Source organism: Phacochoerus africanus, chromosome 6 (assembly GCF_016906955.1).
Source record: "Phacochoerus africanus isolate WHEZ1 chromosome 6, ROS_Pafr_v1, whole genome shotgun sequence".
Taxonomy (NCBI): Eukaryota; Metazoa; Chordata; class Mammalia; order Artiodactyla; family Suidae; genus Phacochoerus; species Phacochoerus africanus.
In genome coordinates, this window is record NC_062549.1 from 68,114,845 (window position 1) to 68,137,653 (window position 22,809).

Sequence of the window (22,809 nt, forward strand, 5' to 3'; positions counted from 1 at the left end):
GCTGTGGTGTAGGTTGCAGACATGGCTCGGATCCCACGTTGCTGTGGCTGTGGTGTAGGCCAGGGGCTATAGCTCTGATTAGACCCTAGCCTGGGAACCTCCATATGCTGTGGGTGTGGCCCTAAAAAGACACACACACACAAAAAAAAAAGAAAGAAAAAGAAAATTGAATGTTTAAAGGGAGTTCTATTTAAATTGAGAAACATTAGCACAAATATTCTTGGTAATTATTTTTTCTACTTTCACCTTTCCAAAATCTTCAGTTGTGAACTGCTTAGAAGCTACATAAAGCAGTCCTTCAGGATCAATGGCTTTCTTTAAAGTATGCTGTACAGTAGGAAAAAGTAGGTGGCAAGGAGATGATTCATTGCAGTTAATCAATAATCCAAATGTTTCTACAAGATTAGCTGGAATCAAACTGCAATCCTATTTCAAACAAAAATGTAAAAGGCAAATATTAAACACTGGTAAATTTTCACAAACACTTTAAATTAAGTATTATGTATAATAATTATTTAAATTATTAATAGATTCATATCATTAAAATATTACATTAAATTACAAAACTATAGTTGTAATAATTATTTTATTGTTATTAATTGTTAATTATTATTTAAAGTGATTTCCAAATAGCAAAGGAACTTTGTGGTAATTAATCTTTTTGTTTTGTTTTGGTTTTAGGGCTGCACTCGTGGCATATGGAGGTTCCCAGGTTAGGGGTTGAATCAGAGCTACAGCTACTGGCTTGCATCACAGCCACAGCAATGCCAGATCTGAGCCACGTCTGCAATCTACACCACAGATCACAGCAATGCTGGATCCTTACCCCACTGAGCGAGGCCAGGGATCGAACCCACAACCTCATGGTTCCTAGTCAGATTTGTTTCTGCCACTGATAGGAACTCCTAATTAATCTTTTTCTTTTTTAATGCTTTTTTTTTTTTTTGGCTGCACCTGTGGCATATAGAAGCTCCAGGGGTCAAACCCACGCCACAGCAGCAACCCAAGTCACTACAGTGACAATGCTGGATCCTTAACCCACCACACTACAAGAGAACTCCTAAAAATGCTCTCTATAGAGTACTTTCTTATACATCATTCATCAAAGCCTCTCCTATTACCTATTCAAATAATTTCTAGTGAGCAGACATCTGCTTTGCATGACTAAAAATGAAAATTTTCAAACACTCATTATTTAGTTCTAGTACACAATTACTAGAAATTAAGAAATTAAGAAATTAAGAAATTAAGAAGTTAGAAATTAAGTCCAGAAATAATAACAAAACATTGAGAATAATAGATACATTAAGATTAAAATCTGTGACTAAATTCCCTGTACAACATTCTAACAATAAAATACACGTATACTTTACCATCTGACCAATTAGAGTATTGGTTTTCTGTATATTTCTCCTTGAAGATGAATCCATATCAACAAAAGACCAAAAACTGCACTGAACTGGAAAAGTCATTTGTTGATCCATATCATCCCCAAATTTCTTTCCTGAAATGTACACTGTGATGCTTCTACTTTCCAAAGCTGAGACAAAAGACATTATGCATTTTTAAATTTAAGTTCATTTTGGTCTATATATCTATAAATTAATAACAAATGTTATTATATAGAATTTTACTGTGTAAATTTTGGATAGTAAAGACACAAGTAAATTTGATTGTTTTGCAAGATATGGCTAAATTAGAGGATCTGCCATAAAAAGAATAAGGCAAGAAAAATATTTGAGTGTCTCCTGACAATGAGAACCATCAGTCTTTATAGCTAGAATCATTCTCTGGGAGGAATGGGCAGAGGATAAGGAGATTGGTCACATAGGGTGGGCTTACAAGGAAGGCTGAAATTAAACAATTCTGCTTTATATGGAATATTATTCAGCCATAAAAAGGAATGAGATTCTATGAATAGGCAATTTTATGTTGTATATTTTACCAGAATTTTTTTTAAAAGAAGTGAAGTGATACATGCTACAATATGGATGAACCTCAAAAAAATGCTAAATGAAAGAAGTCATTCATGAAAGACCACAATATTCATTACATGTATATGAAACGTCCAGAATAGGCAAACCCATAGAGTCAGAAAACAGAATAGGTTTCCAGGAACGCTGGGGAGAGAAGGTTTGTGGGGTTACTGCTAGTGAGTATGGGGTTTACTTTTGAGGTGACAAAAATATTCAGCAAGTACATAGTGGTGATGGTTGTACAACTCTGAATATTCCAAAACCACTGAACTATACTTTAGGTGGATGAATTGTATGTATAAAATTATATTTCAATAAAGCTATTACCAGAAAGTATAATAGAAATAATTGTAAGTCTAATATTAAAATTTAAAATTATTGTCTTGTTTTACCATTTATTTTTATATTGTGCCATTTAGTCTTAAATACAAATATATGAGCATTTAATGCATATGCAGAATCACTAGTATTTTGTAGCAAGTACATACTTATATATTTTCTTATCAGAACAGTAGAAATGTTTTTATTTTATTTTGCACAAGACTGTTTTTTTTTTTCCTGATATGCACACATTTAACCAGCACTCTCTACTGATGCATAAGGAAGGAGTGAAAGGAAAAGGAATGATGAGTTGCCCTGTCTTTTCTTTTCCTTCTATATCATCATTTTTAGTATAAGGGTTTGCAAATACAAGGAAATAAGCAAGTAAGAAAAGATATGATGGGGTTCCTTGGTCATTTATGTTTCTTCATTACTGGGGGGGACACCTGGGGACTGCACCTATGGCATGCAGAGGTATAATAGTGACCTGAGCCACAGCACTGGCAACACCGGATCCTTAACCACTAGGCCACCAGGCAACTCCCACTTACATTTCTTCAAATGCTAATGCCTTCTTTTATGTTAGAAGCAGGTCTGGTTCAAATGGAAAGCATGGCCTCCTTGAGGCTATCAGCTCCCTTTTTTACTCAGTTAAAATATTTTGTCTTCTTCTTCTTTTTTTTTTTTTTAAAGGCCACACCCATGGCACATGGAGGTTCCCAGGCTAGGGGTCAAATATGAGCTGTAGCCACCGGCTTATACCACAATCACAGCAACACTGGATCCGAGCCACATCTGCAGCCTACACCGCAGTTCACAGCAATGCCAGATCCTTAGCCCACTGAGCAAGGCCAGGGATGGAACCTATGTCCTCATGGATACTAGTTGAGTTTGTTAACCGCTGAGCCACAATGGGAACTCCTTGAAGATATTTTGATAGGGAATATGAGCACTGAATTGCAGGGTATTCACGATGCATGAAAGTCCAGTGAAAATCAAATTGACTATAAACTAAGGGTGTTAAGAACCATATAGTGATCACAAATGCCATATGAAACAGGGCAGCAAGACATGGTGGACACATGCATGAATGTACTTCCTCTGCTCATATTCAAGCTACTCTGTCTTATCAGACTTTCTTACAAAACTTTAAAGATAAAAATCATTAAAATTTGAAGAATGATGACAGTAGACTTTTAACCAAATGCCAGGCTCTTCTACGGGGAGGAGAGTCTTTGTGGCTGTATTTGTTCCCAGCCCATGAAGCAGGATTCACTAGTATATGAGTATCAGGATCTCATTGTGGTTTTTATTTTCATTTCCCTGATACTCGACTAATGATATTAAGCACTCTTTCATGTGCTCAATGGTCATTTTGTGTATCTTCATTGGTGAAGTTGCTTTCCAAGTCTTTTAACAGAGTAGAAGGGTGGTGGTCAGGGCTGAGGGGAGTGGAAGAAGTGGGAAGATATTGGTCAAAGGGTGACTTTCAGTTATAAAATGAATAAAGCGTGGAGAACTAATATTAAAAAAAAATCCTTATAAGAAGGGGCTTTCAGAGAGTGTGTACCTAAAACATGTAGGATAAAAGAGTTTACAGGAGTTCCCGCTGTGGTGAAACAGGATTGGCAGTGTCTTGGGAGCCCTGGGAAGTGGGTTTGATCCTAGGTTCTACACAGCTATGGCTTGGGTTGTGATTGCGGCTCAGGACTGATACCTGGCCCAGAAACTCCATATGCTATGGGGAGGACAAAAAAGAAAAAAAAAAAGTGTTTAGAAATGTCAAGTATTTAATTAATAAAAATTACGCTATTTTTTCCAAAAGTCTTTTGCCCGTTTTTTGCTAGGTTCTTTGTTTTTGAAATTACTGACTTGTTTCTATGTTCTAGGTATATGTCCTATGTCAAATATATGTATTGCAATTACTTTTTGTTTCTCTATTCACTTTTTAAATGGCCTTTTGATGTGCATAACTTTTTAGGTTTTTTTTTTAGAGCCATACCTGTGGCACATGGAAGTTCTCAGGCTAGGGTTGAATTGGAGCTGCAGCTGCCAGCCAATGCCATTACCACAGAAATGCGGAACCTGAGCTGCATCTGTGGCCTACACCACAGCTCATGGCCATGCCAGATCCTTAACCCACTCATGGATACTAGTTGAGTTCATTTCCACTGAGCCACAACAAGAACTCCATAACGTTTTAGTTTTGATGAAGTCCAATTCATCAATTACTTTCCATTTATTGCTTTCTGGGTTCTGTCTAAGAAATCTCTTCCTACTCTAAGGTGATGAAGATTTCTCACGTTTTCTTCTACTAGCTTTATAGTGTTAGTTTTTACATTTAGGTTTATAATCCATTTTTAATTATTTTGTATATATTTGTGAGATATGAGCCAATATTAATTTTTCTAAATTTATATATATATATATATCTCCTGATATTCCACCATCATTTGTTGAAAAAACTTCCCTTTCCTCATTTGTTGCTCTGGTCAAAAATCAATTAAACATATTAGCGTGGGTCTATTTCTGCCTTCTCTCATAGGGAGAGGCAATATGTTATGTGACTTGAGCATTGCTACACATTCTTGCTAATATGCTAAGAATATAAGGCCCTGACTTCTCTTTGCCCAATCCATATGTGTCTTTATCTTGTAAGTTATAAATCCGGCCCAACCAGCATTATCCTAATACAAAAATCAGACAAAAATATTATAAGAAAACTACAGACCAATATCCCTTGTGAACACAGAGGAAAAATCCTCAACAAAATATTAGTAAGTCAAGTCCAACAATATATTAAAAAGAATTATACACCACAGACAGATGGGATTTAGGTTACATACACAAAGCTGGCTCAATATTTGAAAATCAATTAATATAATCCATAATATCAACAAGTTACAGATAAAAATCACATTATTATATAGATACAGAAAAAGCATTTAATAAAATTGAACATCTGTTCATTATTTTAGAACTCTTAGTAGATTAGGAATGGGGGGAACTCCTTCAACTTGAAAAATAACTTCTACAAAAAAACCTATAGAGTGAAAAACTTGAAACTTTCCTATTAAGATCAGGAACAAGACAAGATCAGAATGTTCCTTGTTACCACTGCTTTTCAACATCACATTGGAAGTCCTAGCTAATGCAATAAGACAAGAAAAGGAAATAAATCTGGCACAATATAAACTCATATGCAAGCATAACTGAGAGCAAAGTCTAAAACAGTGCATTTGCACATTAAATTCCTCTGTCTTTATATATAAAGGTAAAATGAGAAACGTCATTTAATATAGTTTCTATTCCTAAAGTGTGTATAATATAAACTTAACTGTTAAATAATTTCCTCACCTGATGAGACTATAAGCTAGACAGGTGAAAATTTATTTGAAAAAATACTGTTTACCTGATTGAAGCTGTTCAAGTTTATCTTTTTTGTGTGAAGCCAAGTCTCCTATAAAGCAGATACCACCCTTAGCTAGCAAAGCACTGCCAGCTTGAATGCTAACTGCTCCAGTTCCATACTTATTCCTGGATAGAGTAGGAAAAATTTCAGTAGAGATGGGATGACGTATACCACGGGGCACAAGGTTTATACTAAAATTCAAAAGCCTAGGGAAAAAATAAATTATCACTATTATTTAATATTTGATTTTCAGAAGTCATAATATGTATATAATAGCTACACAATAAATTTAACTTGATTCAATGTTTACTAAGCACTAGTGCTAGAAATAAAAACATATGAGATTTAGTCCTTAACTAGGAAAACTCACAGCCTAAAGAAATGTAGACAAAAAACCAAAACACAATATGAGTTCTAAAGTAATGTCGAGAATATCCATAACAGGGTATTATTTCTTCCTGGAAGAAAGTCAGAGAAAGGAGTTCCTGTTGTGGCTCAGCAGGTTACGAACCCAACTGGTATCCATGAGGATGTGGGTTCAATCCCTGACCTTGCTCAGTGAGTTAAGTATCTGGCATTGGCTTGAGCTGTGGTATAGGTCACAACACAGCTTGCATCTGGCATTGCTGTGGCTGTGGCATATAGGCTGGCAGCTGCAGCTCCAATTCAAACCCTAGCCTGGGAACTTACATATGTCACAAGAGTGGCCCTAAAAAAGCAAAAAAAAAAAAAAAAAAGCAAAAAGAAAAAGAAAGAAAGAAAGTCAGAGAAAGCTACAGAGACGACATTTGAACTGGAACATCCTCTTTTTATGAACTGCCTTTTTTTTTTGTTTATTCAAACTTTTTGCATTTAGGCTTGCCAACAGTTCATCATGACTATCTCTGCTGCCTATGTACCAAGGTAACTCTTGAAACATAACTTTGATTTCTAATCATGTCAATTTCTTATCCTCTTCATTTTTCAAATTTAAATTATAAGGAATATATGATTATCTTAGTTTTCAAATCCTTGACACAGAAATCATAGCTTGCTAGTGCAATCTACTATGACGAGCAGACATAAACATATAGCGCAAAAGAGGGTGAAGCCTTATCTCTTAAATGTGGATAGGTAGGTGCTATAAAATGTCTAATACATATAACATTCCAAGGAATTTAGATGTTAAAGATATATAAAATGGGTACTTTTTTTGTTTTCCTTTTTCTGCCATGCTCATGGCATATGGAAATTCCTAGGCCAGGGATTGAATCCAAGCCACAGCTGCAAACTATGTCACAGCTCTGGCAACACTGGATTCTTAATCCACTGCGATGGGTCAGGGATAGAACCTGTGACACCTCAGAGACAATGCTGGACCTTAACTCTTTGTGCCACAGTGGGAACTCCTAAAATGAGTAAGATTGAAAAAAAAAACCAAACTTTTGCAAGCCTATAGAGCAATGGTTCTCAATCCTAGCTCACATCACAATCATCTAGGGATACAATAGACACATAAAAACATGGTCAACCTCACTAATCATCAGAGGAATGCAAATCAAAACCACAATCACACCTGTTAGAACGGCAATTATCAAATGGACAAACCCAAAAATAGGCGTTAGCAAGAACATGGATTAAAGGGACCCCTTGTGCACTGCTGATAGAAATGTAAATTGTTTCAGCCATTGTGGAAAATAGTATGGAGATTCTTCAAAAAACTAAAAATAGAGTTACCATATGATCCAGCCAATCCACTTCTAGGTATTAATCCACAGAAAACAAAAATACTAATTCAAAAAGATATGGAGTTCTCTTGCAGTGCAACAGGTTAAGGATCCAGGGGCATAGGTCACTGCTATGGCATGAGTTCAATCCCTGGTCCAGGAGCTTCCATATGCCCCGGGTGCAGCCAAAAAAAAAATTATATGCACCCCTATATTCACTGCAGCATTTTTTACAATAGCCAAGATATGGAAACAACCTAAGTGTTCATTAATAGATGAACAGATAAAGATGTGGTGTATATGTATACACACACACACACACACACACACAAACACACTGGAATATTTATTCAGCCATAAAAAATAATGAAATCTTGACATTTGTGACAACATGGGTGGACCTAGAGGGTATTATGCTAAGTAAAATAAGTCAAAGACAATTACTATATGATTACACTTATATGTAGAATCTCAACAAAGCAAATGAACAAACAAAACAAAACAGAATAGATACAGAAAACAAACTGGTTGTTACCAGAAGGGAGGGGCATTGGGAGAGCAAAATAAGCGAAAGGGATTACAAATTTCCAGTTACAAAGTAAGTTAAGTCATGAAGATGTAAGGTAGAGCATAGAGAATATGTTAATAATATTACAGTAACTTTATATGTGACAGACATTAACTAGACTAATTGTGATGACTATTTCAAAATGTATATAAATATCAAATTACTATGATATACAATTGAGACAAATGTGATATTGCATGTCAACGATTCTTTAACAAAAAAAAATTTTTAAACCTCTGAGGTTTAAAAAATTCCAACACTAGGAGTTCCCATTGTGGCTCAGTAGTTAGCGAATCCGACTAGGAACCATGAGGTTACAGGTTCGATCCCTGGCCTTGCTCAGTGGGTTGAGGATCTGGCGTTGCCGTGAGCTGTGGTGTAGGTTGCAGACGCGGCTCGGATCCTGCAATGCTGTGGCTCTGGTGTAGGCCGGTGGCTACAGCTCCAATTGGACCCCTAGCCTGGGAACCTCCATATGCCACAGGAGCGGCCCAAGAAATGGCAAAAAGACGAGAAAAAAAAATTCAACACTAAACTTCACCCCAAACCATGTAATTTAGAATCTCCAAAGGTGGGCCATATTCTTAACTATTTTTTAAAATATTCCCCCTGATGATTCTAAAATGCAGCCAGGCTGAGAACATTAGGCCTCAAATTCAGCTACTCATTGGAATCAGCTGAGGAATTTTTTTCAAGCTGCACTCAGCATATTGATATTCCCAGACTAAGGCTGAATCAGAGCTGCTGCAGCTGTGACTATACCACAGTCACAGAACTTGGGATCCAAGCTGCGTCTGCAACCCACACCACAGCTCACAATGCCAGATCTTTAACACAATGAGTGAGGCCTAGGATCGAACACACGTCCTCCCATGGATCTCAGTCAGCAAGAGAAACAAAGGCCTTAATAAAAGGTATCACAACTCAATAAAAAGTAAACAATTTAAAAAATGGACAATGGTCAAGGAGTTCATAGAAAAACAGTAAAAGTTTTTAACAAATTCTGAATGACACTAAAACTTACTTCTACTTAAAGAAACGCAAATTAAAATACCATCTTTTACCCATCAGATGGCAGAATTTAAACATTTGATCATACCCAGTATTTGTGAGGCTATGAGGAAACAAATATTCTCCAGCTCATTAGTGGAAGATTAAATTGGTGCAATCTGTAGCAACTAGTACTATATTTATATTGCGATTTAATTTTAATTTAATTTTAGCAAAACATCATCTGTCCAATTAAGTTAGAGCTAATTTGAATTTTATTTTTTAATTTAAAATTCATTCTATAAAATTGTTTTTGCCTTACAATTGCATATACAATATTAACATATGAAGCTTATCCCAATATTAACATATGAAGCTTCTCCCTAGCTTTTGAACATTTAAATAACTTTTTTTTTAAATGGCCACACCCATGATATATGGAAGTTCCCTATCCAGAGACTGAATCCAAGCTGCAACACCAGATCTGTTAGCCCACTGTGCTAGGACAGGGATTGTACTCACATCTCTGCAGCAACTGAGATTCTTAACCTATTGCACCACAGCAGGAACACCCATGAACATTTAAGTAATTTTTTTTTAACTACTTTACTTATTTATACTTTTTAGGGCCACACCCACAGCATAAGGAAGTTCCCAGGCTAGGGGTCAAATCAGAGCTGCAGCTGCTGGCTTACGCCACAGCAATACTGGATCCGAGCCATGTCTGCAACCTACACTGTAGCTCACAGCAATTCTGGATTCTTAACCCACTGAGCAAGGCCCAGGATTGAAACTACATCCTCATGGATAGTAGTCAGGTTTGCTACTGCTGAGCCACAACAGGAACTCCCTTAAGTAACCTTTTAAAAGGGTACTTGCCAGTAGGATGGCTCAGTATGCTGAGTAGCAGCTTATTCCAAGGTTAGAGTGATATCCCCAAAACAGTAATTTTGGGATTTTTGACATCCTTATTTGGGCACAGTGAATCGATACTGGAATCTTTTTTTTTTTTTTTTTTTTTCGCTATTTCTTGGGCCGCTCCCACGGCATATGGAGGTTCCCAGGCTAGGGGTCGAATCGGAGCTGTAGCCACCGGCTTACACCAGAGCCACAGCAACTCGGGATCCGAGCTTCGTCTGCAACCTACACCACAGGTCACACCACAGCTCACGGCAACGCCGGATCGTTAACCCACTGAGCAAGGGCAGGGACCAAACCCGCAACCTCATGGTTCCTAGTCGGATTCGCTAACCACTGCGCCACGACGGGAACTCCTGGAATCTTAAAGAAAATAAGAAAATAGCTTGCTAGCTCTTAGAGGGGAGATTACTTTGAAATGAAAACAAAGTACAAAAGCAGAACACTGATCTAGGGAATGGGGGGAAAGGGAGCCTGCAGAGGACACATTTAATTTTAAAGGGATGTGTGAGGAAACAGGCTGAAACTTTGAGTGGTTAGATTCTCAAAATGTTAAAAGCAAATATCCCATTTCCCAATCCATGTTTTAAAAAGTTTTGAACTTCATTAAATTTTATCAGTTTATTGAAATATTTATACTGCTCAGATAAATTCCAAATATTTGTCTTGTAAGAATGCTCATAGAAAAGATTTCTACAAATCTGTGACCAATTCATAATGTCATATATTTTACCTGTCTATAAGTAGAGTATCACTCGTTATAATCAAAAGATCCAGGCAGTCTTCTAGTTCCTTGTTACGGTCACTTGTCTGTACTAGACTCATCAACAAACAAAGCTTGAGCAAATTGTAAGTCCCAGGAGGAACAATTTGTGATGCAAAGATATTGGCAAGTATTGCCGTAAACTTCCAGCATGAGCTGGAAGTCAAAGAAAGAAGACACCTGAAATTGTCGCTAATTCCTGAAGGAACTGAAAGTAAATATTAACGCATATATTAAAAAAGGGTTTTAAAGCCAGAAAATATTATAGACATCTAATTGCATTTATCTAAAATCTTCTCAAATTGCAGTTTTTTTAATGATGCCATATTCAAATTAATACAATGATATTAAATTATGATTGGTGGTCACTCAAACCTATCATTTTTATCCCAGGGAATGTAATAAAAGGAAGGAGCCACTCCGTATGTCCACAAGGATTGGCTGTGGGTTACTAGCAAATCCCTCATTTTTTTCCTTTTTTTGGGGGGGCTGCATGAGAAGCATGTGGAAGTTCTCCGGCCAGGGATCAAACCTGCGCCACAGCAGCGACTCATGCCACTGCAGTGACCACACTGGATCCCTAAACCACTGTGCCACAAGGGAATTCCCTCATTTTTTTCCCCTTTAAGACATATGAGCAAAGCCAGATCATGGAGCTCCTGTATTGCAGTGTCTGCTTTTATATTTCTGTTTGAAATAATATCGCCCTTAGGGATATTCACCTAAAAAGCAGAATGGGAAGTATTTGAATGAGGCTGTTAAAAGGGAAGATTTTAAACTATTATTAAAAGCACTGTACTTCAGTATACTGAAACATTCTAGATCTGTTCCACTTCCTTATTCTGTTCAACTCCTGAAAAGGATGAGTAATTTAATCCAACTGGTCAGCTTGGGAGGAACAGCTGTGCAATGACTCCTTCTACTCATCCATGCTCACGGACCAGTGGAGGCCTATCTGTAAGTAGCTCTGGCTACATTTGGGTGGCTAACTTTGCCTAGTTCTGGAGCTCACTAGGAGAAAGTGTACTTCTCTACCTACATCTAAGTCATGTTCTGCCACCAAATCAGTAAATCCTGAAACATTTCACCGCAAGAAATATTTAAAAGATCTTTAAAATGTCTATTGTTCATTAGTGCTTTCTTTCTTCAATATTTTTATTCTTTCAAGAAGCTTTTTTCCTCAAAATAAGCAGAGGTATCTAGAATCCATTTGCATTTAAATTCAACCTGGGCCTCTGTTATTGGAGATGGTTATCTAGGGATTCAAAAAAAAAAAAAAAAATCTAACTCTACCTGTCCTACATTTAGATATTTGTGTGTCAAGTTAAAGGAGTAGGTCTGCTCTCCACTTTGTTTACTGAATGTTTAACTATGCTGGAATTGTTAAAGGAAATGGTCAGTAATAAGGATGATATTTTGGCCCCCAAATAATGCTTTTCTCTTTTGTCTTAATTCTCAATTCATTCAAAACTCAGATAAGGAAAAGGATGCCATTTTATTGGACTCATTCTCTCAGACCACAATAGTTACTCAGCACTGCCTTAGCTAGAAAGGAAAGGGTTGGGTAGAAAAAAATTTATTTTTTTAATTTTTATTTATTTTCTGTCATTTTAGGGCTGCACCCACGGCATGTGGAGGTTCCCAGGCTAGGGATGGAATCAGAGCTGCTGGCTTACACAATAGCCACAGCAATGCCAGATCCTTAACCCACTGAAAAAGGCCAGGGATTGAACCTACGTCCTCATGAATACTAGTCAGGTTGGTTAACCACTAAGCCATGATGGGAACTCCAGAAAAACTTTTAGACTAATCTCTAACTCTTGGCATCTTGAAACATTTTTCTCATTGGTAATTATTTTTTTAAAAAAATCTAAATAAGGTTTAGCCAAAAAAAAAGAGTCCTTCCTATGGGTGAGGTTCCACATTATCCCTTTCTTTTGCAGCATTTATTATCTGAAATTCTCTTATTAACTAGTGTACAGATTTATTGACTGTCTTCCACATCATTTAAGGGTAGGAACTGACTGTCCTGGTCACAGTTGTATCCCTAGTGCTTAGAAGAGTGCCCAACACTTAGCCAAAACTTATTTCCTGAATAAATAGATTTAAATTTAAATATTTAACGTATGATACTAACATTTTCCTTACCTTTTGGATTGCAAAAAGTGATACTGTTTGCCTCTATACAGACAGCAGTTTGTGATGTTTTTACACAGGTTGGAATTCCAATAATCTTATACTCATTTCCTATATTCATTTTATTCACTGATTCATCTAAAATTATTAAACACAAAATAAAATATGTATTTATTAAATGAAACTTTTACGTGATCATATAGTTCAAAGATCTAAGACTAGTAACAATTCAGTAGTTCAGTTAGTTCCTATGTATTTACTTTTGTTTAGTATAATATGCATATTGAGTAGCTGGCATTAATAATCTAAACAGGCAATTTCATTGCTAATAATCTTTTTTAAATTTTACAGCTGCATCCACAGCATGCAAAAGTTCTCCCAGGCCAGAGATTGAAACCGGATACTTTAATTCACTGTGCCAGTTAAGGGATGGAACCCACACCTCTGCAGCCACCTGAACTGGGAAGCTCCATATGCTGCGGAAGCGGCCCAAGAAATGGCAAAAAGACAAAAACAAACAAACAAAAATACATCATCTAGTTGTAAACTGTAAGACAGATACTGTCATCCCTGCTTTCTATACAAAGAAACTAAGTTAAGTGACTTGCACAAGGCTAAACAGTAAGTAGCAGCACTGAAATTCCCAACTAGGTCTGCCTATCTCTGAAGTCTGCCCACAAGACACTTCACTAGGCTCCTCTCTCACATCTACAGATTGTGCAAAGCTTTGCACAGTTCAGAATTTATTTTAAAAACATACACTAAAAATCTTGATCCTGCAATATACAGTTGGAATTTGGGTGGTTGCAAAGCTGTAAAAGAAAGGCTTATAAGCAAGAGCAAAGATTAATCTCCCTCTGTGAAGAAGATCAAACAGTGGTCTCTATTCTCATTTATTCCTTCCCACGTCAGCTCCAAAGAGCATACTGGTATACCCTGAAGACCTGTAAATGAAGAATTAAACCCAAGAATTGAGAAAATAAAACACAGGGAGTTCCCTTTGTGGCGCAGAAGAAACAAATCCAACTAGTATCCATGGGGATGTGGGTTCGATTCTAGCCTTGCTGAGTGGGTTAAGGATCTGGTGTTGCTGTGAGCTGTGGTGTGTGGTTGCAGATACAGCTCAGATCCTGCATTGCTGTGGCTGTGGCATAGGCTGGCAGCTGTAGATCTGACTTGACCCCTAGCCTGAGAACCTCCTTATGCCACAGGTACGGCCCTAAAAAGCAAAAAAAAAAAAAAAAAAAAGCAAAAAAAAAGAAAAGAAAGAAAAGAAAAACCCAAACTAGGAAGTTCCCTTGTAGTTCAGTGGGTTAAGTGCCAACATTGTCACTGCTGCCGCTCAGGTCACTGCCATGATTCAGGTTTGAACCCTGGCCCAGGAACTTCTATGTGCTACAAGTGTGGCCAAAACTGAAAAATCAAGTCAAACCAAATCAACTAACCAACCAACCAACAGCAACAAAACCCTGAAGGATACAGAATGAATTACAAGGGGAAAATTAAAATGAATCATTTTTCAATTATTCCTTGGAATTTCATAGTTTGGTGAATGTGTCCTGAGGTTAAGAAAGGGTCAGGGGGGAGTTCCCGTCGTGGCGCAGTGGTTAACGAATCCGACTAGGAACCGTGAGCTTGTGGGTTTGATCCCTGGCCTTGCTCAGTGGGTTAAGGATCCAGCATTGCTGTAAGCTGTGGTGTAGGTTGCAGATGCGGCTCGGATCCCGCATTGCTGTGGCTCTGGCGTAGGCCGGTGGCTACAGCTCCGATTCGACCCCTAGCCTGGGAACCTCCATATGCTGCGGGAGCGGCCCAAGAAATAGCAAAAAGACAAAAAAATAAAAAAATAAAAATAAAAATTTATTTGGATGTTAGATTCCAGTTATAAGTGATATCATATGGTATTTGTCTTTGTCTTTCTGGCTCATTTCACTCAGTATGAGAGTCTCTAGTTCCATCCATGTTGCTGCAAATGGCATTATGTCGTTCTTTTTTATGGCTGAGTAGTATTCCTTTGTGTATATATACCTCATCTTCCTAATCCAATCATCTGTTGATGGACATTTGGGTTGTTTCCATGTCCTGGCTATTGTGAATAGTGCTGCAATGAACATGCGGGTATATGCGTCTCTTTTAAGTAGAGTTTTGTCCGGATATATGCCCAAGAGTGGGATTGCAGGGTCATATGGAAGTTCTATGTATAGATTTCTACTGGAATCTAATATCCAGCACAAATGAACATCTCCACAGAAAAGAAAATCATGGACTTGGAAAACAGACTTGTGGCTGCCTGATGGGAGAGGGAGGGAGTGGGAGGGATCGGGAGCTTGGGGTTATCAGATACAACTTAGAATAGATTTACAAGGAGATCCTGCTGAGTAGCATTGAAAACTATGTCTAGATACTCATACTGCAACAGAACAAAGGGTGGGGGGAAAAATGTATACATGTAAGGATAACTTGATCCCCATGCTGTACAGTGGGGAAAAAAAAATTATTTGGGTCCTATTAAGGGCTTATTTGAAGGAAGTGTTTTCTACTAAAATATAAGTTGGATAGCCACTTCTGTTTCCATATTGTAATGTATGGTTTATATATAATAGAAGTAATTAGTTAAATCATAGACTTTTTTTTTGTCTTTTTGTCTTTTGTCTGTTGTTGTTGCTATTTCTTGGGCCGCTCCCGCGGCATATGGAGGTTCCCAGGCTAGGGGTTGAATCGGAGCTGTAGCCACCGGCCTACGCCAGAGCCACAGCAACGCGGGATCCGAGCCACGTCTGCAACCTACACCACAGCTCACGGCAACGCCGGATCGTTAACCCACTGAGCAAGGGCAGGGACCGAACACGCAACCTCATGGTTCCTAGTCGGATTCGTTAACCACTGCGCCACGACGGGAACTCCTAAATCATAGACTTTTAAGCTAGAATGCCTGAGTTGGAATTATGGCTGTACCGTGCCTCACAGTGTAACCTTGGACAAGTTACTTAACTTCTCTGTGTACTTGTTTCCATACTATAAAATGGAGATAACAACAGAACTTACTTGAAAGAGTTGCTAGATTAAATGAGTTAATATACATAAAAGTACCTGGCACATAGTAACTTGGTATATAAAAACTACCCATAATCACCTGGGCTTAGATGCCTTCCTCATCCTTGTTGGGTGGCAAGAGTTCTTGTTTTACTCTCTACTTTCCTAACTCTTGAGTTTCTTACACATGGTTGACATTCAAAATCTCTTTTTCTGAACAGTTTAAAGCCTCCAGTTTTAGCCCAAGAAAGCAGGCTGAGCCCCATCCTCATTTTCACAGTTCTGGCTTCTCAACAAAGACTCACTCTTCCTTGGGTGATTGATACTGATAATAATTTCCTCCTTATGGAAGAATCTGTATACTCACAGGTTTTAACCCATGCAGTTCTCAACAGTAAATCATATATCAATGCTCATTCATTTACCTAAAATATTTATTGAGTTTTTACTATGTGTGGTAAAAACCCAGGTCCCCACCCTCATGAAGCTTATATTTTAAAACAATAACTCCAATACTTATATAAGACAAACACAATAAGGGGAGGTCATTACTGTAAATAACTGTGATCCTAAGACTTAGCATAGTACTTGAGACACAGAGGGGGCTAATATCTTTTTAAGTGAATGCTGTATGGCCGAATGAATAATTGATACATTAACTAAACATGACTTTAAAACACTCATGAGGAGTTCCTGTTGTGGCGCAGTGGTTAACGAATCCGACTAGGAACCATGAGGTCGCGGGTTCGATCCCTGCCCTTGCTCAGTGGGTTAACGATCCGGCATTGCCTTGAGCTGTGCTGTAGGTCACAGACTCAGCTCGGATCCCGCATTGCTGTCGCTCTGGCGTAGGCTGGCAGCTACAGCTCCAATTCGACCCCTAGCCTGGGAATCTCCATATGCCGTGAAAGCGGCCCAAGAAATGGCAAAAAGATAAAAAAAAAAAAAAAGAAAAAAACACTCATGAAAAAGACCTATGATTTTCTCAAACTATAGAAGTACCATTGATATGACCATAAAAGAGTCAATTACATAATTCATATATTTAATTTTATTTTATTTTGGCCATGCCCACGGTATGCGGAAGTTTCCCCGGCCAGGGATGGAATCCATACCACAACAGTGACCCAAGCCACAGCAGTGACAGTGCTGGATCCTTAAGCCACAGGGAACTCCTTTAATTCATATATTTTACTGCAAACAGAACTTACTTACCTCTGAGGAAGACTGTAACAGATTGAAACCTAAATGGCTGGTTGTTAGAATATCCTTGAAAAGCATGAAGTGCCTTTGTGGTAATTATTTCAACTATCTGTTTATCTTAAGGTAAAGAGCAGAAAAGAGTTAGCTATTAGAATATATATACAATTTAATTTCCACATTAAAATATCAGACACTATTTAAAAAACTGTAATTATAGGGAGTTCCCATTGTGTCACAGTGGAAACGAAGCTGACTAGTATCCATGAGGATGTGGGTTTGATCCCTGGCCTTGCTCAGTGGGTCGGGAATCTGGTGTTGCCATGAAATATGGTATAGGTCACAGACTTGGCTCAGCCTCTGCATTTCTGTGGCTGCGGTGTAGACCTGCAGCTCCAATTTGACCCCTAGCCTGGGAACTTCCCATATGCCATGGGTGTGGCCCTAAAAAGCAAAAAAAATAAATAAATAAATAAAAAATATGAAAATAAAAAATTGTAATTATAAAATGTAAAAGGATTTTTACCACCAAGTACTCTAAATTTTCTGTCTTCTTGAAGTGAAGATGAACATAGATCACATAAAAAGTCACTTCTTACTGTTGCAGATTCTGTAGCACCAGGCACATGCACTCTTACATACTGAAATCCTGAAAGAAAACAGCGTTAAGCTAAATTTGCTTTTGGATTCAGCTCTGCATGTTCAATACTTTAAAATGAATCTAATTTAAAGTATAATTAAATCAGTTTTGCATGTGGGTTCATAGCAATTCAATTAACATTTATTGCATGGTTAATTCTTACCAGGCACTGTGCTAAGGCACTGGAGATATGGATACTTAAACACACAATTTCAATAGGTAGCAATAAGAAACAGATAATTTCAATATGCAGTATTTGTTTACAAAGTGTTAGAGAGAAGAGAGGTCAGACCAACCCAATGAGAGGTGGGCCTGAATGGAAAAGATGTCTTGGAAAAAGACTGAATGGAAGTTAAGCCAAAGGGTTGAAAGAACGTTACATAGAGAGAGAAAGCATGAACAGTCATGAAACCATGTGTGAGAAGAATAAGTATTTTAGCAACACAAAAGTACCCAATAAATTACAGGGGAGAGGTAAGGAATAAAGAATACATTCCAAGATTATGCAAAGTGGACTTAAAAACATTATGAGACACCAAATTTTATTCTAGTCTTTTCACTCTGTGAGTGTTTCATAACTAATTATGAACATGATTTAAGATTAAACAATGAATTGTTTTGATTTTACATTTTAATACTTACCTTTTGAAAGAGGGCATGCTTCATCTGAACAGAGAAACCTGGCACCTTGTGTATACTTGGTTAGAGTTGTCATTGCAATCACAATTCCTTGTACCATATAAAATCTTTGAGATGTATAATCAAGTGGAAACTTACAAAGATCAAGACTATAACTTGGCAGAGGAGGTAAATGTGTTAACTTCAGCACTATATTAATCTAATAAGAACACAAAAGTAGTATTAATAAAAATTGCAGATACAATTGGACTTGCATTCAATATAGTAAGTGTATTTGTAGGGTTAATCAAGTACATGATTTTGTTAGTAGTATTACGAACCAAACTTTTGAACATTAAGAGAAAAGAGATTTAAATTTAAAATTAAAGATGCAAAATCTTTATAATCTATTTTAATTGAAAATATCATTATGAACTCGTTATTTTTTCTTTAAAAATACACATGTCCTGGCTATACCCATTGAAAAGACTTCTAAAACAATGACAACCCAATAGCAGTAAACACTTCTAGTACCCAGATTATTATCTTTAAATATAATTTATTGCTAAAAGGAAACAGACCTCCTAAGAAGAACTGGCTGATTCTAGGTCTGGAGCAGAAAATACAACAGATGGACCTGGTGCATCTCCTTGTGACAGAAACCAGGAGAGCTTTAAAAAACTCTAATGAAATATGTCAAAAGGACATAAAAACAAACTTTAAGGGAATTCCGGTCGTGGCTCGATGGTTAACGAATCCGATTAGGAACCATGAGGTTTCGGGTTCAATCCCTGGCCTTGCTCAGTGGGTTGGGGGATCCAGCGTTGCCATGAGCTGTGGCGTAGGTTGCAGAGGCGGCTCGGATCCCGAGTTACTGTGGCTGTGGTATAGGCTGGTGGCTACAGCTCATATTTGACCCCTAGCCTGGGAACCTCCATATGCCTAGAGAGCGGCCCTAGAAATGGCAAAAAAAAAAAAAAAAAAAAAAAAAAAAAAAAAAAATTAAGGAGCTCCCAGTGGTCAAAATTAGATACTATTAGCATCAGAAAGGGGAGTTCCCATTGTGATGCAGCAGAAATGAATCTGACTAGCGTCCATGAGGATGAGGGTTCTATTCCTGGCCTCGCTCAGTGGGTCTGGGATCTGGCATTGCCATGAGCTGTGGTGTAGGTTGCAGACACTGCTCAAATCCTGCATTGCTGTGGCTATGGCATAGGCCAACAGCTGTAGCTCCGATTCGACCCCTTGGAACTTCCATATGTCACAGGTGTGGTCCTAAAAACAAAAAGAAAAGAAAAAAAGCATCAAAAAGAATGACAAAGATTCATTGAAACATATCAGATACATTTAAAACTTCATGTAGTTCCTCATAACTTAAAAAAAGGAAAAACAACAAAAAAAAGAATATTGGTCATCATTGTAAGCTTCTATATTCTCCGAAAATTTATAAATGGAAAGAATCAAACATTTATTCTGCCTTTACTGTACAAACTGTATTGCAGGGTAACCAGATAGTTCATGAGAAAAACCTCTCTACATAATTTTTTTTTTTTTTTTGCTTTTTAGGGTTGCACCCTCGGCATATGAGGTTCCCAGGCTAGGGGTTGAATCACAGCTACAGCTGCCAACCTACACCACAGTCACAGCAACACCAGATCTGAGCCTTGTCTTGTGACCCATACCACAGCTCACGGCAACGCTGGATCCTTAACCCACTGAACAAGGCCAGGGATCGAACCTGCGTCCTCATGGATCCTAGTCGGATTCATTAACTGCTGAGCCAAGATGGGAACTCCTACAGAATAATTTCAGTTAATAAATATAGAAATGTTATTCAAATTAGGAAAACTACAATTTTGCAACTCATTGAATTAATGGAATCTAGGCAACAATCATCCAGTGGCTGCAAAATCCATAAGGTGACAGTTGATGGGAGACTGTATACTGGAGGGATCAGAAGACATCATATTGTGACACGCTAAAACTGGGACAACAGTTAGGATAATTCTAATATAGTGCAGTAGGAAACACTGATATATTCTCATCAAAACAAGTTGACTTTGAACCTAAGCAAGTCTTTAGAGACAACTTCCATTTTCCAAAAATATAAGTTCTAGAGAAATGTTAAATACTACAAAAACATAATCAGACAAGTCCAGATTATGAGACATTTTTACGGGACAATTAAGGGTTTCTTCAAAAATTCCATGGCATAAAAAGGGAAGGGGAGGAAATGGCTCTAGATTAAAAGAGACTCAGCAAGATGTAAGAACAAGTGATAATGTGTGTAAGGTGTACGCTTGCTTTTGATTCTAATTTGAACAAATCAACTGTGAGACATTCTTAAGACTTAATGAGGTAAAGTTAAATATGGACTGGATATTAGATGATACCAAGGAATTACTGCTTTTTTTTAATAAGGGGTAATAATGGCATTGTGGTTATATGAGAAAATACCCACAATTTTTAGCGATTGACACATAAAGTAGATTGGGGTGAAATACAGGATGAATTTTAAAGATTTGCTTTAAAACATTTCAGGAAAAAAAATCGATGATGCAGGTATGGCAAAATATTGTAAACTATTACATTTGAGTGACAGATATATGGAAGTTCATTTTATTATTCTATTTTGGGGGTATGTTTGAAATATTTAATGTTATAAGTGATAATACAGGAAGTAAAACTGTAAGACATCCCATCAAACTCTGACAAAAGGTTTTAATAAACAAAAATACATGAATATAAAATATTTACAAGTCATCTTGAGGTATCATACTTTAGTTTCTTTGTTAAATTTAACTAAAACTTACTTGAGTTTCAGTCTGTAATTGTCCAATTAATGAGAGAGTCTTAACAGCAATAAAACAGACCTGTGATTTCAAACAAAAAAACCCAAAGAAGTTACCAAAAATTCCCTGTGGCATAAAATTATTTCTTTCTTTAACTTACTGATTGAAAAACTTGAGCAGCTTTTAATGGCTGATGTAAAATGTGATTTCCAAGTTCAGCATCCAATTCAACAATATCAGAAGGGTTTATTAAAATATTGAATCGATAGACAGCATAACTTTGTTTTGAAGCTGTAAAAATACACAAGTATAAAAATGAGGATATTTACATATAGGACATTATTTTAAAGTTTCTAAAGTGAATTCACCTTTGCTGAACATACCATTGTAGTATTTGCAATCATCTATGAACTTCTGGAGGCCTCTACTTCTGTCAAGATAGATAAGAGCTGCCTCTTTCATTTTTAGATTGGACATTTTCTCCTAGATAACGATTCTTCTCTATTACTAATTGATTAAAGCACAATTTCTGGTGAAGACTACAGAGTGAAACTCATGGAAAAGATGAGAACACCTAGAAACAAAACAAAATTTACATTTGAGGATCTATAATAAAGCTGTTTAAATTATATGTAAGACTGAGCAAGAAAAAAAAAAAAAGGAGGTAAAATTTCCAACTTAAAAATATTCCTACCCAAAGGGAAACAAAACTTTGGTTTCTTTTGCCAAATAATAATTTAATAAACACTAGCTTACGAGATTCTCAGCAAGATTACAAATTTAAGAACAAAGGCCTCAAATGTCTCTTTACAGAGTAAGTATACCCAAAAAAGCTTTTTGAAATATTAGAGGATGAATTCCCTTGCAGTCATTGTTTAAAAAAATGAAAATGGTAAAAGCTATCTTATAAGTTCAATCTAAATAACAAAGCATAGCTAGCCTAAGAAATCTGAAAACCTGGTTCTAGATCAGTGTTTTCTAGTTGCTATGGGGAAATCACCTGATCTCTCTTGGCTAAATATTTCATCTGTAAGAAATTAAGGGGTTGACTTAGACGGCTAAGGCCTCTTCTGGCTTTAAATCTATCAGTGACCAACATAAAATATTAAACCATAGCAATGAGAGCGGAATACATAAAATTAATTTTGAGTGAACAACATAAAACATTAAATCACAGTAATGACAGTGGAATACATAAAATGAATTTAAAAACAACAAACACCAATTGAAAGCAATATATGCCAATAATTGTAGTAGGTGCTAGGGTTGGATAAAATGATTAAGGCTGAATCCTGCCTTCAATGAGTTGCCATCTTAGAGAAGTCAGGAATAATGACTGTCATACTTATTCATGTCATATATTTATTGGGCATATTATTTATTGGGCACTTACTATTTATTGGATATCAGACTTTTGTAGGCACTAGGGAGACAAAGATTAGTAAAATATGGTCCCTATTGTTCAGATTACTTTGGGGGAAAATAAGTAAAAATTAGCAATTATGTACGACTTAACTGCTATAAAAGAAATATTCATGTACTATAAATATTCATGTATGGAAGGAACATATATGAAATAGTTCACAAAACTTGGGGTCATCCTTGTGTCGAGGTCATAATAGTTTCTATTGCTTTAGGACATTTTTATTTAATACAGTGGGGCCACAGTGAAGAAGCGATGAATTCTACTTTAGAGGTGGTATTTGTTAAGACTTATTTGGAAGAGAGCGAGGAGA

General features: G+C 37.0%; 1 protein-coding gene across 1 annotated transcript in view; it reads right to left on the minus strand.

Moving 5' to 3' along the window:
• Nucleotides 1–21,652, minus strand: part of MCMDC2 (minichromosome maintenance domain containing 2) — a 40,147-nt gene extending 18,495 nt beyond the window's left edge. The window contains exons 1-11 of the mRNA XM_047782962.1: nucleotides 21,457–21,652; nucleotides 21,234–21,364; nucleotides 21,095–21,154; nucleotides 18,306–18,501; nucleotides 17,550–17,672; nucleotides 17,039–17,143; nucleotides 12,803–12,928; nucleotides 10,625–10,862; nucleotides 5,710–5,915; nucleotides 1,374–1,540; nucleotides 247–426 (exon numbers count right to left, since the gene is read on the minus strand). Coding sequence (XP_047638918.1) covers nucleotides 247–426; nucleotides 1,374–1,540; nucleotides 5,710–5,915; nucleotides 10,625–10,862; nucleotides 12,803–12,928; nucleotides 17,039–17,143; nucleotides 17,550–17,672; nucleotides 18,306–18,501; nucleotides 21,095–21,154; nucleotides 21,234–21,364; nucleotides 21,457–21,550 — 1,626 coding nt within the window. The 5' untranslated portion in view covers nucleotides 21,551–21,652. The remainder of the gene's footprint in view (nucleotides 1–246; nucleotides 427–1,373; nucleotides 1,541–5,709; nucleotides 5,916–10,624; nucleotides 10,863–12,802; nucleotides 12,929–17,038; nucleotides 17,144–17,549; nucleotides 17,673–18,305; nucleotides 18,502–21,094; nucleotides 21,155–21,233; nucleotides 21,365–21,456) is intronic.
• Nucleotides 21,653–22,809: the final 1,157 nt, after the last annotated feature.